This window comes from Stegodyphus dumicola, chromosome 3, assembly GCF_044657685.1.
Source record: "Stegodyphus dumicola isolate Sdum_Otavi_A_Nest chromosome 3, ASM4465768v1".
Lineage (NCBI taxonomy): Eukaryota > Metazoa > Arthropoda > Arachnida > Araneae > Eresidae > Stegodyphus > Stegodyphus dumicola.
The window spans coordinates 250,414,533-250,433,774 of record NC_140770.1 but is presented as its reverse complement, the minus strand read 5'-3'; the positions used below and the strand labels follow the sequence as shown (position 1 = coordinate 250,433,774).

The 19,242-nt window shown below is 31.9% G+C and overlaps 1 protein-coding gene across 9 annotated transcripts in view; it reads left to right on the top strand.

Moving 5' to 3' along the window:
• The first annotated feature begins 38 nt into the window (after positions 1-38).
• The window catches only part of LOC118188210 (mitochondrial glutathione transporter SLC25A40-like), a 92,064-nt gene continuing 72,860 nt past the window's right edge, over positions 39-19,242 (top strand). For 6 of the 9 annotated variants that reach the window (XR_004758072.2, XR_015040436.1, XR_015040435.1 and 3 more), the window contains exons 1-3: positions 39-436; positions 7,273-7,448; positions 14,553-14,620. Coding sequence is in view for 5 of the 9 variants with exons in the window: in XM_035358589.2 (XP_035214480.1) it covers positions 346-436; positions 7,273-7,448; positions 14,553-14,620 (335 nt within the window). In the remaining 4 variants the exon portion in view is untranslated. The remainder of the gene's footprint in view (positions 437-7,272; positions 7,449-14,552; positions 14,621-19,242) is intronic. The other 3 variants (XM_035358592.2, XM_035358591.2, XM_035358588.2) reach the window with 3 other exon arrangements.

Genomic DNA, 19,242 nt, shown 5'->3' with positions numbered 1-19,242 from the left:
ATCATTTGGTATATCAGAACAAGGCTGTGTTAAGCTTGGTTAAGCCAAGGGCAACTTATACGTTCTAAAGAAATATATAATTTCTGACTCCTACAGATTAATCGTTCTTAAATTTTGCATATAACAATACAATATTTATTTCTGGTACATTTTTGCTTATTGTAAACATCAGCATCATCATGTGGTCAGTTGAAATTTCACGAAGCCTACCGAAAACAGTTCCCACTGGTTGGCCATGGATAAGCTGTGTAGATGCCTGTATATACGACATTTCAAATGTTGTTTGGCAACAGTTTCACCTGCTCCTGAGTTTTTGTTTACAATTGTGCTCTTGAACTGTAAATAATGAGCATCGTTCGCGGAGAGGATGTCTCGTTGACGGTGTCAGAGCAAGTTCTGTCAGCTTGCGCTGGGGCTTTAGTAACATCTCTGTTTGGTAAGAAATAATCATATAATGGTAGAAAGAGATAAATCGTTTGAAAACAAAAGTGTTTTATGGTCCCCTTCTTTTTAATTATATTTAGTACTTTTGTAGTAATTACCGCTTTACATATGATAAATACTGCATTTAGATGAAAGTACATGCAGCTTAGTAATCTGTAGTCCAGGTAGATTTGTCAAGAACTTGAATGCGCCCAAATAATAAAAGTAATTTTCTTCTAAAACTGTTCGGTTCTTCCAAATGTTAGTTACCAGATACTACATACACTATATTAGTATATACTATGTACTATATATATATTTTTTGAATGACCCGTTTACTTCTCATTGTATATGTCCCGTTTTTACTGCTCATCATAAAGTCGCCAAATCCCGTGTGCACTGGATACTAGGATTAAACACCAGTCTATGTTAGACATGATGAATAGATTTGCAGCTCTGTCAAAATGTACTATAAATGTTTGGATTATTTTGCCCTAAAAATCATCCCGATGATTTTAATGAAGTGCTTATAGTATAATTATTACTTTAAGGCACGTTATAGATTTTTGTGTAAAAAATTCGTCTTGTGTAGTTGTTATGGGAAATACTTCTAAAGAAAAGCATAAGCAATATATAATTAAGTATTTGAGTCGTGTAAACCAAACAGATGTGTAATCGGTAAAAGTTTATTTTTAATGAAATCAGTTTTCAAATAATCTTTTATTGAAGAAATGAAAGCAACCTAAAATTGCTCCACCAACAAACATATAATAATACAGCAAATGGCGTGTTAAGAAATATAGAACTATATAAACTTACGCAATCTGAAATCAACGCATATGCTATATTTGGCACGCTGTTAAATCGGCGCGTTTGTCAGGTTTGGCGCTTTTGCGCATACATTTTCGCTGAAATATTTTTACGGTCCTCGTAACCGAATAGTACCTTCTTTTCTTTTTATTTACTGAACACTTTTTCCAACAATCTGCTTTCTGAATTACACTTATGCTAGAAATTTTATGGAACAAAACTGCTTAATCATGACAAATGTTAACTGCCAAATTGGGAAAAAGTGCAGAATCGCAAACTTCTTGCCGCGTTTTTCAGAATCGCATATACACATAAACCATGTACACGTCAACTTATTTTTACTTAAAAAAACATCCCAGTATTGCACAAAAATGGCATTGCACACACTTAACTTTATCCATCTACACTGCTATTTTCTGATAAATTACAAAAATTTGCAGGAAAATTTTGTGAATCTTTAAACTCGGTAAAAAGCACATATATGAAATTACCTGATCGCAAAAAAGTATATACCCTTTCCAAGAATGAACATTCCCACGTATAAAATAAATAAAATATCCAAAAAATTTTACCTCTAAATTATCTATTATATTATAAACGTCACCAACGAATTTATACCGCAAACATTAAAAATGGTTACAAATACTTAGCGTCAAATATTTAAATTATTTCCATGCACGTTTACTTCAACTGAAACGTATACCAAATTGCTACAAACATAAAACTCACAAAATAACTATCATTTAATTCAAATATAGCTAAACCATGTACACGTCGACTTATTTTTACTTAAAAAAAAATCCCAGAATCGCACAATAATAGTATTGCGCACACTCTTCACTATATCCATGTACACTGCTTTTTTCTCATAAATTAGAAAAATTTCACGAAAATGCATGAAAATTTTGTGAATCTTTAAATCCGGTAAAAAGAACATATATGAAATTACCTGATCGTGAAAAAGTATATACCCTTTCCAAGAATGAACATTTCCAAGTATAAAATAAATAAAATATCCAAAAACTTTTACCTCTAAATTATCTATTATATTATAAACGTCAGCAATAAATTTATACGCAAACATTAAAAATAGTTACAAATACTTAGTGTCAAATATTTAAATTATTTCCATGCACGTTTACTTCCACTGAAACATATACCAAATTGCTACAAACATATAATTCACAAAATAACTATCATTTGATTAAAATATAATTAAATTAAAAAACACTACTTAAAATATAAATAAGCACATATATTAAATTAATAAAAATTAGCTTACAATCCTAATTACTTTAAACTAAATCACTGCTAATAACAATTTTCCAATAATACCATATTACTTTATTTACTCCTTATATTTAGAACAATGCATAAAAATAATATCCTCAAATAATTAAAAATACTAACTTACCTAATCTTCTTCAGAATCTTGATTACGTGGCGGATAAACTTTTCTTATAGATTAAATAATCCAGTAGTCAACTGGCATTCTATTCACCCACTAATAAGAAATCCCCATACTCAAACGATTTTCAGCAAACCACATACCCTTCCTTACACTCTGTTTCACAAAATGTCCATTTTCACCAGATTTCTTGCACCACCGTTCAAACTTATCTGTAATATCCTTCCTTTCACACAATCTCATTTCATTCCCACATGTTGGACATTCATACTTATCCGCAATTAATCCTACACTCATACACCATTCAATCAATTCTTTTGAATTATCAGATAAACGCATTAAAAATTTATAATTCACTTTAGATAGTGCCATGCAATCCAAAAATTAATCAACACTCTTTCACACAACACACAATAAAGCTTAATACAAAATAATATAGTACTACAGATATTTTTCCAAATTTACCCCCTTTTCCGATTAAAAAACTGTAATTCGTCCATTAATGTCACATGTCATATCTCATGATCTCTCATTTCCCTCACACAAAATACTAATGCGTAATTGGAACTGAGTACTTCTCACATTATTCCCAAAGTCCTAGGTAGTAACCTTTATCGCCTCCAAAATGTCGCCAAACTACCTGTTACCATATTCCAAAGATTAGCCATTTTTTTTTATTGGCGGCTGTAAGTGTTTCAAACTGAAACAATCTGCAATACTGTAATCTGCTATACTGCAATCAATACTGTAGCAATCTGCTATAATATATGTTTAATAATATCTGTTGTTAAGGTGATAACAGAGAGTACCATCATGACTGTTCTGCTAAAAGTCTTCCTTTGCAGTGGTTGAAGTGAGTATATTGAAGTTAAATATTACTTATTGATTTACTTATGGTACAGTTAAATATTACTTGTAGTAATTTTCAGCAAATATGGCATCATTTTTCAAATGTGCAAGATCTGGAAAATGTAGTAGCTTGTTTATGTTGTATCATAGTAGCTTGTGCAGGTGTGTCATGAATGCCTAACTTCTGGACAAATGAGTGTACAATGCTTAATTTCTGCAATTCTGTTGGTCCCATCCCTCCTGAATATATCAGAAACTCACACAAATTTGGCATCATGCATGCATTAAACATTATTTGGCCCATTTTCAAATTTTATTACATATGCCTGTCCTAGAAGAAAAGAAAGAAAATTCAAGATAAATTAATATTTAAAGTTTAATTTGATAATACATTGCAAAAAGATGAGTGTAAATATATTTCCATGATTTAAAATATGTAAAAAAATTGAAATTTTGTAGATATAAATTTATTAAATCAATAAAAAGGTAAAAGTATATTTTAGGTACCTCTTAGCGACTTTTGGCAGTACATGGATACTGAGTTTGTGCAATTTTTTGACTTATTATTTTGGCTTGCATAACAGCAATTTTTGCACCAAAAATTGTCACTACACAGAGCCAAGATAAGACAAAGAATTGCATAAACTCGGTATCTATGTACACATCACATATTTTCACTTATTAAAAAAAATCCCCAAATTGTACAAAAATGGCATTGCGCACTTCCTTGACTTTATCCATGTACGTCGACCTACAAGTACACGTATCCATGTACACATCAACCTATTTTCATTTAAAAAAAATCCAAGAATTCCACAAGCTTGCATTGCACACTACCTTTATCCATGTGCACATCAATATATTTTCACTTAAAAAGTCAAAGGAGCACCCAATTCTACAATACAAGCAAACAAAAATACATAATCTCAATAAACTACATTTTAAACCAAACAATGAAATAACATAAAAAAGGAAAAACATGTTATACCTTTAAGCACTACAAAAGCAAATATCTACTTACCCTATTTAGAAGTTCCTTCGTCTTTAGTCGGTGGCACATGAAACTGTTGTTAACAGTGCCAAACAGTGAGAAACTGTTGCTAGTTATTTATAAGCATTATGCAGCAACATACTCATAGCATCTGTACATTTGTTTTAAGTAACCCTGTTTGTTCTCAATAAGCCACATTTTTGTGAACAAAGATTTAAAACAGTTATTACAAACAAACACGCAAATAATTTAACAGTGCTGTGGGTTTGTTAGCCTCTCCTGTCCTCAGTGAAACTTAAGGCAGCTTTGAAAGTTTCTGTAAAGTATCAACCTTTTAGAGCATTTAAAAATAGCTAATTTACTAATAGTTATTTTAATTTGTTAGCCTTTTCTGTCAGTTCTTGTTTCTCTTGCATTTTCCTCTCCAGCATGTAAACGAGTTAGGTTGAAAGAGTATGCATTTAAACTGAAGTAATGAAAAGATTAGTCAGAGCATGTTTCACTATTGAGTGTGCACTTTGTTGTTTCTGCCACTTGTTTGAATTCTGAATCTCAGCTTCACATTCTTGTTACCAAAGTTAATATCATGCCAGTGTAAGTTTCCGAGTCAACCGGCTAGGTTAAATTAATTTGTGTAGTCTACTATCAGCTTATCTTTTAAATTTTATTTATTTTACCATTATCTTTAGCTTTATTACCACAAGTGAATGATGGATTTGTAAGCACAAAGACCTTGCCGTCTGTAAAAAATTGAGTTAAATAAATGGATCTTTTCCTCTTTTCCTCTCTTCTATTCATCTTCTAGTCTTAGGGATAAGTCACCAACAGACTGTCAAGTAGATTTAGCAGCAGTTTATGCTAGCCAAGAGCACTAGCATTACAACCTTTGAAACTATCCAAGCCATGTATGTATATTGAACAATACAGTGTACTGTCGATTATCTGGGTGTGAATTATCCAGTTTGCAGAATACCTGTGTGTGGTGGTGCCCACATGCACACATTCAACACTTTGTACGAGAGTGTGTAAAAAACAAGCACATGTAAATCCGGGCATGCTTTAAAAACCATTGAATTGCACCTTTAGGCTTAGTTTGAGTAATTTCTTTGTATAACTCATTCTAAATGTGCATAGTTGAAGGCATCATTTTGATTGAAGACTGGGATTTTTTTATACGTATTTGTTGTATTTGTATGTAAATGTCAATCAGGGAAACATAAAGGAATGGTTTGATGGTGATTTGACTGAGCTGGGTTTTCAATGCTTGAATGGTATGCATATCATTTCAAATATCAGAAGAAAAGAAGAGGCAGAGAGTGATACTGAAAACACAAATGAAGAAGGTCCTAACAATATTAATCCCAAGGCAGCAATGGCTTATGCTGAAACCATTGGACATCATTGACCACAGGAGGTTTGATGATAAAATAGCATTTTGAAAAATATGCGGTGAAATTCAAGAAATATTTAAATGCTCTCACAAACAACATAAAATTATTGATTTTTTTAAGAAACCATCATATTACAATATGCATGAAAATTGTTAGTTTGCATTATCCATGTTTTTTCAGTTGTCTGTGACTTGCTTCCCCAGTCTCTGGCATTAACGCAGGTAACTGAGAGCACACTATATCTTTCGTAATACTTTAATGCAAGTGCATGTATCTTAAGATGTGCCTAAGGCACTTTATGGTGAGAAAAAGATCTGAGTATAAACTAGCAAGGGCATTTTTAATTATAATCAAGAAAATATATTTTTAATTATATTGTCTATTTCCTGGCCTTTTTTTAAATTTGGTGTTTTGAAGAAAACCTTTTGATGGTAGGACTGATAAAGTTATGTTGTCGAACACACTTTTTTCAGCTGTCTTGCAGCTAACGGTGGAAATAAAAGCAGTTTATACCTCATTAGAATGTGGTTATCAGACATATGTAAGAGCTTATCTTTGCTGCACTTTTTAAAACTGGCAAATGAAAGGGCAGAATATGAATAATCATGCTATATAGCAACATGGAAATACTAAATTTAACAGGTTATTAGTATCATTTACATCTTCTCATGTTCGCAGGAACAATTATTTTAGCACTTGAGGCTTGAAGAAAATTTTATGGATTATTTTATTTATTCCTTGGAGAATGTGCTTTTTCGCAGAATCTTATTATTTACTCGGGAGAAATTATTTGTTAAATGTACCCAGTTCATATGTTTCCGAACATGTCTTTTTTTACAGGAAACACATTGTTCAGTGTTTTGAGCAGTCCCCCCCCCAATGGAGGGTACCAGCCATTATAGGCATATAAGGCCAGAAGTGGTAGCGACTTTATTATGGAGGCACCTAACAGATGGACTGCTGTTGCCTCCTGTAAAGGGACAGATAATTTACATCCATGCCTTCTTCATAATTTGAAACTAAGCCCTTGGTGCACAAGTCAGTGTTACTAACCACTTTCCAGTCTGGGTGGCATATTTTGAGGAATTATGAGTCTGATTTCCAAGAAAGTGTCAAAATTTAATGTTTGGAATAAATTTGACTTGTCTAAAAGAATTAATCACATATTGTTGAAAAAAATCTTTTTAAAACATTTGTTAGCAAGTTTTATTAAATTCTGAAATGTATATTAGCATCATAATTAAAATGTAGATTTATACTACTAATAGTAATCGAACAGTATTTTATTTTTTGTTTAGTACTGCATTGCATTTAAATGCATAATGGTTATAATGTAATAAATAGCATGCATTTTAAAGCACTTGAGTCAGACTAATTGAAAGGAGATTACTTTTTTTAAGTTACTCCATTAGATGTTGTGAAGATACGACTTCAAGTGCAAGAAAAGGTTGGCCCTGGAAAAAAATGTTTCCAGCATTATAGTTGTTTATGGGATAATTTATGCTACTGCATCCAAGAACATGGATGCAAACGCTGTGAGTGGTATAAAACAGAAAGGCAGTTTAAGGGAACTTTGGTATGTATAAATTGTTATATTATAATTTGTCATAGATTGTAGAAAGATATAGAAATGTGGTATTTTTCCGTTTTGCTGGTGCAAATCTCACCAAGCAGACTTTGTTGGTGACAGTATACACATAAAAAAATGTTAACAAATGTTAGTTCTAAGAATTTTTTATTTTGAAGGATAAACATTTTAATATGGTTTAAAATTTTATAAAAAGCCAGTAAATAAAGACAATAAATTTTTTAAAAAGACATTAATTTAAAAGTTATTACACTTCTATGGTTCAACATCCTGATTTGCCGGTTTGTATCACATGACCCCAAGTGATATCATCTCAAGTAAACTACGCTACAAAAAAACTAATTCTCTACATTAATTTCAAGTTAAATCTTAATTTGGAATACAAGTTTAAATGCAAGAATTATTTCAATTTGTTCGGATAGCTTACTCAAAAATTATCTAAAACCTCATTGCTTTACTTAGCTAGTGCATCTTATTAGAATTGATGGATTTAACCATTGATTTTGCCTTTTCTATATTTTCGCCTTCGGGTGAACGGTGTGATTGCATCCTAATTGACTTAATTACCACGAATGGTCTTAAGGCATAAAATTTAACTATCTAGGCAAAGCTTCTATGTAATTGTATGCCGGTATTGAAAGAAGCAATCAATCTGATAAGATATGGCTGGGATTTGTTTTGAAAATGAAGTGTAAAAGGTTACCAGCGAAGATATTCCATTTGGCATCAGTTGTACCATTATTGGCGACTTTATCGCTTGTGCAGGCAAAACGGAAAAGTACCAGAAATGTTTATAGCATTGTATTAATGCTTAAATTGAGAATGCTGTTTTTACTGCATAGTGAATTCACATTTTTCTTTAATATTAATATGTATTGTATGCTACTATATCTGCTATAAATGAACTTTTTAATGTAGTCACAATTCTCAGCTTCAATGTCTATTTTTTTTTCCTGCTTCTTTTTTACTTGAATTAAGAAACTTGTGTTTAACGAAATGGTTCGTAATGACTGAGAGTAAATTGCTTTGCATGGATGCCTAATCTTAATTTACAGTAAATAGTAGTAATAATAATAAATTATCATTACATTCTATTACTCAGCCTCTCTGCAGTCAGTTTTTTCTCTGTCAACCATTCACTTTCATTATTTTCTGCAGTCACATATGAGTGGGTTTCACAGGCTAATGCCAAGGATCTCTATGGATTATTTTATTTTTGTTTTCAGCTGACAAGTTTGATATTCTTAAAATGTATTGATTTCAGAATATATTTATTATGCCATTTGATGCCAGTATCTTTCATTTTCTGTATCACTAAATGTTGGTAGCTTATCTGGTTTCAAATCTGGGTGGGCAGCATGTGCAGTTTCTTGATTTTACTTGTGTAATGTAATTACCAACCAGTTCCATTTTATGAACCAGTTCCCTTTAGTAACTTCATGAAAAGCTCCCTCTCCTTAGGCAAATAAATAGTCCTAATGATCTTTGCAATACTATGCCATTTTACCATACCTTCTTAGTTTTTTAAGAGAATATAGTGCCAATAGTTTTTAAGAGAATATTGTGCCAAATTTTCAAAACTAACATGTGTATGTAATTGTATAAAACTTTTCTAATTAATCATAAATTAAAATGTCGCAAATGTTTTATTTGCAGTATCTTAATATTTTACTGTACTCCTCTTTAAATCATTTTTGTGAAACATATTTTTCTCTGGAATGTTGAATGGATAAGATTTATTTTTAAGTGACAACAAAAAGAAAGTTTGGTAGATTGAAATAATATTTCCATCCGGAATTTTGAAAAACTTTCTGTTTGGGTTGCTTATTTAAATACTAATGTGCAGATAACAAGTAAAAGTTTTGACTTTATCTCAGCCATAAAATTGCAACATGTAATTTTTTCTGCCTGCAGCTGTAACAGGTTTATGAATCGGGGTGCTGTTTCACTCTTTCTCATAATATATGTTTCATTGATGAAACTTAGTTTCGCGTATGTAGTTGTGAAAATCAAAACTTATAACATTAAACATCTAAAATTCATGCTTATTCAAATAAATGAATTAAAAAACTTAGTTAGAGAGAAGGGTACCCCTTGTATTATCGCGAAGTTGTTTTTTCATTTATTGCCAAGTGGTGGTTTATTTATGGTACCCTGAGTAGTTGATGTTATGGAAACCCTATTATGACATAATCGGTTGCATGATTGCGGTGAATATGTAAAGGATTGTTGTGTGTGTTGGTTAGGAAGTACATTGCTTGTTTTTTGGTTCAGATGGTAAAATGGCTGAATGCGGTAAGATTAATTTGAAGTTTCTGTATGATTTGGAAAGAAAGGGGAAAAGAGCATTACTTGACTGGTGTGTAAATGAAGTAACTTAGTAACCATTATTAAGTGTTTCTGTTTGTAGGAAGTAAATGCGTATGGTTGGACAATACGGCGCTACGGAGGATATTTTTGACTCTTATTTTGTGAATATATGTGGCGACGCCAGTATACAGATTCTAGTTCAGATAATTTTAGGAAGTTTTTGGATGCTGTTAAGGAATTTTGTTTTGCTGAAGATGTGTTAATTCGTAAGTAAAGTAAGTGGATATTTCCTTTGTGTAGTGCAAAGATGAATTTCCTTTTTTCATGTTATTTCATTGTTTGATTTAAAATGTAGTTTATTGAGATTATATATTTTTTTGTTGGCTATTTCTTTGACTTTTTAAGTAAATATAGTTCGATGTTTACAAGGATAAAGTCAAGCGAGTGTGCAATGCCTAGTTTGTGCCGTTCTCTGATGTTTTTTTAAGTGAAAATAGGTCGATGTGTACGTGGATAAAGTCAAGGGAGTGTGCAATGCCAAGTTTGTGCAATTCTGGGATTTTTTTTTTTAAGGTGAAAATAGGTCGATGTGTACATGGATACTGAGTTTGTGCAATTCTTTGCCTTGTTATTTTGTCTTTGTGTAGCGACAGTTTTTGACAAGCCAAAAAACCAATTCAAAGGATTGCACAAACTCGGTATCCATGTACCACCAAAAATTGCCAATTTTCGCCAAGAGGTACCCATAAATAGTATACTTTACCAAAAATGTAAATTAGAAAAATTTAAGTCTGGTAGCATTACTGCCTTATAAGCAATTTTTCCTGTAAAAGCTAATGAAACTGTATACAAGAACATATTCATGCAGTTTGTATTACTCCTTGAAGAAGATGAGAGGTGATGCTAGTTTCAGCAGGATGGAGCAGTATGCTGTATGTCTAATGATGCTGATTTTTATTGATTAGCTGATTTCTACAAGTTTTTAGCCTATAATATCCTCAGACATAACAGAGCTCTATTTCTTTCTTTTGGGAAAGAAGATTAGACAGAGGAAACTCATACAAGAAATATGAATTGAAGTTTGATGAGACTACTTCAGTAAGAGGTGTTCATAGTACAGTTCATAGTTCATAGAGGTGCAGCACGTAAAAGTACGTGGAGGGCCAAAATCAGGGGCAGGCGTACTCTCACGATACCACGCTGAAATATTTTAAATTCATTAAATTCATTGTAAGTACTTGTCCCATCAGACTTTGAGAACAAAATTATCAACTCAGAATTCATCCCGCTAGTTATGGGTTGGGCATTCATGCCTATACCTCTATGCCTTAGGAAATACAGGAAAGATACATAAGGGGTGAAAATACATTCAGCATATTCAGTGATGGCTCAAAAACCAACGAAGAGGCAGGCTGCACTTTTATTTCTCAATATCATGATAAAGTCTTAGAAACATGGAAAGGATACCTTGAAATTAATAGATCGGTTTGTTTGTTGAAGTTAGTTGACCAAGAAATCTGCATTTTCTCAGATAGTTAGTCAGCAATCTTCGCTGTTCATGATCCATTCCACCCATTGCCGATAACAGCAGATATACAATGTCTGCTCAAAGAAAATGTGTATAACTGCGATATCCAGATTTTTTTGGATTAAAGTGCACACGGGCCAGAGACAATGAGGATGCAGACACTCTTGCGAAGGAAGCTGCAAAGAATATCGGTGCACAGGATGTCCAGATCCTGCTTCCCAAATCTTATCTGAAGCGAGTCTGCCAGATTAAATCTCGGCAACAATGGCAAGAGGAACGGGACTCTATATCACAAGGCCGTAGAACCCATGACTTTGTCCATAGAATTTCCCGAGATCAACTCATCTCTGCCCCTTTTCTTTCCTGTTTGATCACAGGCCATGGATCATTTCCCCAATATTTCTATGAAATAGGAATAGCAACAATTGGCCATTGTGTCTGTAAAGAAGTAGGCACTCCTGACCATTACGTTACATCTTGCCCCTCTCATGGAAGAATGGCACACAAGGCTTCCTGTACTGACATTGCATATAAATGCTTCTTCATTAAGCAGCCGGCCCAGCTCAAGAAGCTCAAAAGCATTATGAACAAGCTTGAAGCACTACGATTATGGACAAACTTGAAACTGGATTTATACAGTCCACAATAACAGACTTCAAACTCGCAGAGATTTGGAGCATCAGTGTACACTGGTTTCCGTTGGCTTCTGCAAGAAGTCCATTTTGAGTCAGTGCGCAAAGTAAAATTAGGCTGGGAACACGAAAAACAAATGTAAATATCATATAATATTATCCAAATGTAAATGGTTTAATTATGTATATTTGTAATGAGCTCATTAATGCACGGGTGCAATAATGTAAACATGTGCATATTATAAATAAAATATTGTATAGCATATTGTTAATAGTGTATTCTATAGCACATTGTGTACAGTACCTCGTAAAATGTCTAAGTAGCCTTGGCATGTAAAGCTATGCTTTGAGCCGCAGGAAGCATAGTAACTATAACTGTAGTAGTGCAACTTAATGTATTCAAGAGCACAGAATGTAAATATTATAGTATGTATGTCAAATACAGTATATAATGTATCTAGTATGTGTAGAGTCACATGATGAAAGATACTGAGCAAAGCAATTATCAATATTGCTCTGTATAAAATGTATTATGCTTCATATATAGAATGATGTGTGTTGCAAACAAGACACCTGTACATTGTATGTGATATTCACAGCAGTAAGTAACAATTGCATATTTTCGCATTCTGTAATTTTTTTTTAAAGTGTATTTTTAACAGTCTGTTAAAGCTTTTTGTATTAAGAATTATGTTGTTTATAATGAAGAGTTATTACCAGTGCCTATGTTACATGTTCAATGTAATATGTAGCTAATACTCACAATGCATTAAGTGTAGTAGTGAGTTTTGTTGGGTGTCTTAAATATAGTGCAGTGTTCAATGTGATATGTATTATAAAAATTTTTAGTGTATTGAGTGTTTTATATATAGCAATGTGTTAAAGTGCAACGTGACCAGTAAAATGTTTAACTACAAAGTTATTTTTGGTATGTTTTAAGAACATAGCAAAATTTATGCCACAGTGAACTTTTAGCATAATGTTATTTAATCAAAAGTAGGATGGGTTGTATTGTGTCCCCAAATCTGTATTAAAATATAAATCTGTCCGTTATCTGTATTTTGTATATTATAAGTACAGCATAAAGTAACCAACGTGTATTTCTGTGTATAATTTGTTTGTAATGTGTAATTTTGCTCTCTAATTAAGCCTGTTGTATCAAGTTATTTATTAGTTGTATAGCACTGAGTTGTAAATCTGCCTTAAGTAATCAATGCAATGCATATTATAAAATGTATAGTGTAACGATTATGTGTAGCAATGTGTTAACATGCAGTGTAACCAGGAGAATGTTTAATTCTGCATGCAGAAAAATCTGGTACTTTGCCCTTGTATGGCCATGTACTTTGCCCTTGTATTGATTTTGGAGTGTAGCTTCAGATAGTTGCGGGATCCGGACGATACCCGATCAGTCTATGCAAGCCGCCCGGTTGTCCGGACCTCCTGTCACCTGTATGTACTTGTCATATGTAAACACGCTTTGTACAGTTTGTCATATGTAAACACGCTTTGTATAATTTGTCATATGTAAACACGCTTTGTATAATTTGACATATGTAAGTACTTAATGAGTATGAAATAAAAATTTTATTAATCATTGAGCACTTTATTTTTTTTTAAATTTTGGGCGACAATCTTAGGAAAGTACGTGGGCAGCCAATGGCCTAGGAACGGCCCTGACTGCAGTTTAAAGCATCAGTATTTTAGCACTGCATAAATTGGCCTGGGAACTGAGAAAAAAGTTAATTTCACATTTGGGAAAAGTGGAACTTTTTAAAATTTTTGCAGTAGTTAAATTTTTTTTTTCTGATTAGTAATATTGTTTTATATTGTTTGTTTTGGATATGTCAGAATATTAGTTCAGTACTATAGAACACTGTGTGTTTCATAGTTTTTTTCATTCCCTTCACGGCAAGTATTTGAGAAATGCTCTAAAGAACTCTTAAGTTGAACTGTACTTGCCTATTGCCTTCTTTTATAGCATTTAAACCTATTAAACTTCATTTAGAATGTTCATTTATAACTTCATCTGTTATGTTTAAATATAAAGCTATGACTTAAAATTCAACCCGAGGCCACTTAGTCTATATGATAAAAAAGAAATTTCTAATACCGCTAAGTTACCAAAACTGCCTCCCTCTGTTCAGTTTTCATAGAATTATTTTTTTAAGTAAACTTTTACTCTCATCTATTATTTACCATTTCCCCCCTCTACTTGTTTCTTAGACACTAATGAAGTGAAATGTTTTTTTAAAATGTCAGTTTTATGCAAAAAATATTTGATAAATTGTATAAACATAATTTCATTATTTACTGCTTAGTTTTCTTGGTACTGTTCTGTTCTGAGGACCAGATTCAGAAACGTATGTATGTATGCATGTATGTGTTCGTATGTTTGTGTGTACATGTACACATATATGTATATATACATATATGTATATATACATATATGTATATATACATACATACATATATACATGAATACATTCATATATTTTTTAATCCAGTTTTGATAACAGAACAGTACCATTTCTTTATGTATAGTAAAGGTAATTAGATTATTTCTTGTTTAATTTTATGTGTGGTAAATATAATTTTGTTGTTTGTTGTTTAATTTTCTAGGATGCATTTATGAAAATATCCAAGTATGAAGGCATAACATCACTGTGGAGTGGTCTTTCTCCCACTCTGTGAGTGAGTCTCTGGGAAATTTATTTGCTTTTATATTTTTATTTGCATTCAACTATGTCCATGGATTAGTGATGAAAAGACCTTCAGTAGCAGATTAAGAAAAGAACATTATTGCAAAATTCCACTACATGGTTAGGTTATACAATTTAAATTATTAAGAAATATACACTTTGTCTACAAGTCTTTACCCAGCCTTTATTTTGGTAACCACTGCTCATAGATATATTCTTCCAGATACAGCATTTTTTAAAGTAAAATTTATGTTTTGACATTTTTAATTTTTTTAAAAACCCCACAGAATCTAGCTTTTTATACAGTGTCCCTATACTTATGTATTTGGGAAAGTGATATTCATTATAAAGAACAACAACAACAAAAAAGAGTTTAACTCCCATGTAACAAAATTTGAGTGAGATATTTAAGTTTTAAATTTGGGACATTTCATGTCATTTTACACTTGCATTGAGGGGTCAGTTAGGATATAGACTGAAGAATTCAAAGTTAATTTTCTCCTTTAAATGCTATTCAGTGATATTCTTTTGTGATTTACTAGAGTGCAACATTCTTTCATGTATACTTTTGTGACATGTGGTATTGCAAAGCTATTTTCACACAAGTAATTTATAAGAATTTAAAAAACAAGTATAATTATATTCCCATAAAGTTTTATTACTTCATAGAATCTTAATCTAATAAATAGAAAATTCATTGAACTAGAAATATTTTAAATTTAGTCATATAATGTTATGAGTTGGCTGTATGCGAATATTGAAGTCAGCTGGTGTTTTCTAGAATATTAGGTTTATTCTAGACTCTGTGAACAGGAAGTTTTTGGAAAACATTGTATTGATCAATACTTTTCACAACAGTCTGCATAGAAATGCTCATCACTTAATATTTTAACATCAGAAACCCTTTTTTAAATTGGTATTTTATTTTTAGTTATGTACAAATGCAAACATTTCTGTGTTCAGTTTTTGTATGATTCCTGAATACAATCTCCAGCTTTAAAATGAAATATATATGTCAATTTTTGCTGTATGGAATCTCTTTGGATTTTTTTTTAATGAGTATAAAGTTTTCCTAATCATATGTTTAGGAACTGAGGGAATTTATAGAAAGTTAGGTTTTTGTAATTTTTACAAAGTAAATGGTTTTTAAATTTAAAAATATCAAAACATCAGTATTTGAATTATTTAAAACATTTTTGTAACTGGAAGTGTATATCTACAACAAATGGTCGGTAAAATATGTACTGGGTAAGGAGTTTTGTGCACATGATGTATAGTATAAATAGGAATTTGCTAGTATGAATGCATGAAAAGCTGATTTCCCCCCCCCCCCCTTATTTGCATGTTTTTCATGAGATGTTCTTGAAGATATTTTCACTAGAAATATTATATATGCCTTAGCTGGAAGAGTCTTAAATTTCAAGGAATTTATCAAACAGGCATGCTTCATGTGAAACATCTTGTTTGCAGGCTAGAAATGAGGATATCTCACCTGTCTTATGTTTCAATTTACGCAGAGCTCGTATACCAGCCATCTGTATAACGGTACTATCCAGACTACTGCAGGTGTTTGCAATGGTGGCAGAGCCACTGAGTTGCATGATACAGCAATAATTTTCTGATAAGATTTGTTGAAATCTGCATTAAATACTGTATGTCACTTCATCTGGAAATTAATGCAGATGTGTGTATGCAATAGCAGAAAATATGAAAAATCTCATGATGCTTTTGATCTGATGAGATATGATGGGATCATGATAGGCAATGGATTAGTGATGAAAAGACCTTCAGTAGCAGATTAAGAAAAGAACATTATTGCAAAATTCCACTACATGGTTAGGTTATACAATTTAAATTATTAAGAAATATACACTTTGTCTACAAGTCTTTACCCAGCCTTTATTTTGGTAACCACTGCTCATAGATATATTCTTCCAGATACAGCATTTTTTAAAGTAAAATTTATGTTTTGACATTTTTAATTTTTTTAAAAAACCCACAGAATCTAGCTTTTTATACAGTGTCCCTATACTTATGTATTTGGGAAAGTGATATTCATTATAAAGAATAACAACAACAACAACAACAACAACAACAAAAAAGAGTTTAACTCCCATGTAACAAAATTTGAGTGAGATATTTAAGTTTTAAATTTGGGACATTTCATGTCATTTTACACTTGCATTGAGGGGTCAGTTAGGATATAGACTGAAGAATTCAAAGTTAATTTTCTCCTTTAAATGCTATTCAGTGATATTCTTTTGTGATTTACTAGAGTGAAACATTCTTTCATGTACACTTTTGTGACATGTGGTATTGCAAAGCTATTTTCACACAAGTAATTTATAAGAATTTAAAAAACAAGTATAATAATATTCCCATAAAGTTTTATTACTTCATAGAATCTTAATCTAATAAATAGAAAATTCATTGAACTAGAAATATTTTAAATTTAGTCATATAATGTTATGAGTTGGCTATATGCGAATATTGAAGTCAGCTGGTGTTTTCTAGAATATTAGGTTTATTCTAGACTCTGTGAACAGGAAGTTTTTGGAAAACATTGTATTGATCAATACTTTTCACAACAGTCTGCAAAGAAATGCTCATCACTTAATATTTTAACATCAGAAACCCTTTTTTAAATTGGTATTTTATTTTTAGTTATGTACAAATGCAAACATTTCTGTGTTCAGTTTTTGTATGATTCCTGAATACAATCTCCAGCTTTAAAATGAAATATATATGTCAATTTTTGCTGTATGGAATCTCTTTGGATTTTTTTTTAATGAGTATAAAGTTTTCCTAATCATATGTATAGGAACTGAGGGAATTTATAGAAAGTTAGGTTTTTGTAATTTTTACAAAGTAAATGGTTTTTAAATTTAAAAATATCAAAACATCAGTATTTGAATCATTTAAAACATTTTTGTAACTGGAAGTGTATATCTACAACAAATGGTCGGTAAAATATGTACTGGGTAAGGAGTTTTGTGCACATGATGTATAGTATAAATAGGAATTTGCTAGTATGAATGCATGAAAAGCTGATTTCCCCCCCCCCCCTTATTTGCATGTTTTTCATGAGATGTTCTTGAAGATATTTTCACTAGAAATATTATATATGCCTTAGCTGGAAGAGTCTTAAATTTCAAGGAATTTATCAAACAGGCATGCTTCATGTGAAACATCTTGTTTGCAGGCTAGAAATGAGGATATCTCACCTGTCTTATGTTTCAATTTACGCAGAGCTCGTATACCAGCCATCTGTATAACGGTACTATCCAGACTACTGCAGGTGTTTGCAATGGTGGCAGAGCCACTGAGTTGCATGATACAGCAATAATTTTCTGATAAGATTTGTTGAAATCTGCATTAAATACTGTATGTCACTTCATCTGGAAATTAATGCAGATGTGTGTATGCAATAGCAGAAAATATGAAAAATCTCATGATGCTTTTGATCTGATGAGATATGATGGGATCATGATAGGCAAATGTACTGAGCTACACATGCATGATGATTGTTGACATCATTACAGATGACCACTATTGTAAACAGGTTATTGAATGCTATGTTCATTTTTTCTTATTTTGAGGTTAGTGAAGTTTTAATTTTTAAATCAGAGTAAAAAAGAATCTCGTAACGTGAGAATATCTGTGAAATTTAGTTGCTTCCATACTTTGAATGTCAATGCCATTGAGCACATGTGATATATTATGGAAAGATGAATTGTAGCTTGCAATCCTTTTAACGTAAATAAGCAAGGTTTAAGCCATGCTGTAGAGGACAATTCGAAAAATGCCCCTGGAACTCCCAAAATCACTTCATACTAAATCTGCTTTCGTGCTGTGACTACAGCATCACTTTTCGAAGATGTCATATTTTGTATTGAGGTGTTTGTATTGAGGTTACCTATGCAACTCTTGTATGAAGTTTTGTTGCAAAGGATTTGCTACCATTGCTTAGATTTATTATTCACAGTGTGTTGGTATTATTTTGGATTAAGTATCATAAAGTAATAATAAGTAACATGTTACATTTGTCTCTTTCAAATACAGTCAAAAGTCGTTAATTCGGACACCCATAATCCGGAATGATCTATAATCCGGACTTCAAAGCTATAAACTTTCTGCGCATGCATCGCCTTGACCGTAAGACCTTTACGGCTGCGAATATGCGGGTGCACATGTGCAAAATACATTTACGAATGGGCGTTTAATGAACGGTAAAAGCTAAGCTAAAATTATCTATTTCAGTTAATGTTGCAGATTGTGTTGTTCTTTAATCTTCGAATTGGATTCGGCTTATTATTTTTTGCAGACTGTTAGAGCAATTTTATAAAAGTAAGCTTGAACTTTCGATTATGTCAAATAGAATTTCCGATATATATTTACTAATATGTAAAGGATCTACAAAGCGAAAGTATGTTTCGAAGTCCATTAAACAAAAACTGGAATTGCTGCGAAAAATGGATAAAGGCGTATCCTTTGTTTATCTAAACTTTAACGTTTGTTTATCTAAACTTTGTTTATTTTTAACGCTGCGGCGCGCAATGAATTGAAAGTTGATCTGTCAGCACTATCCTTATCTTCAGGACAGATGTTTT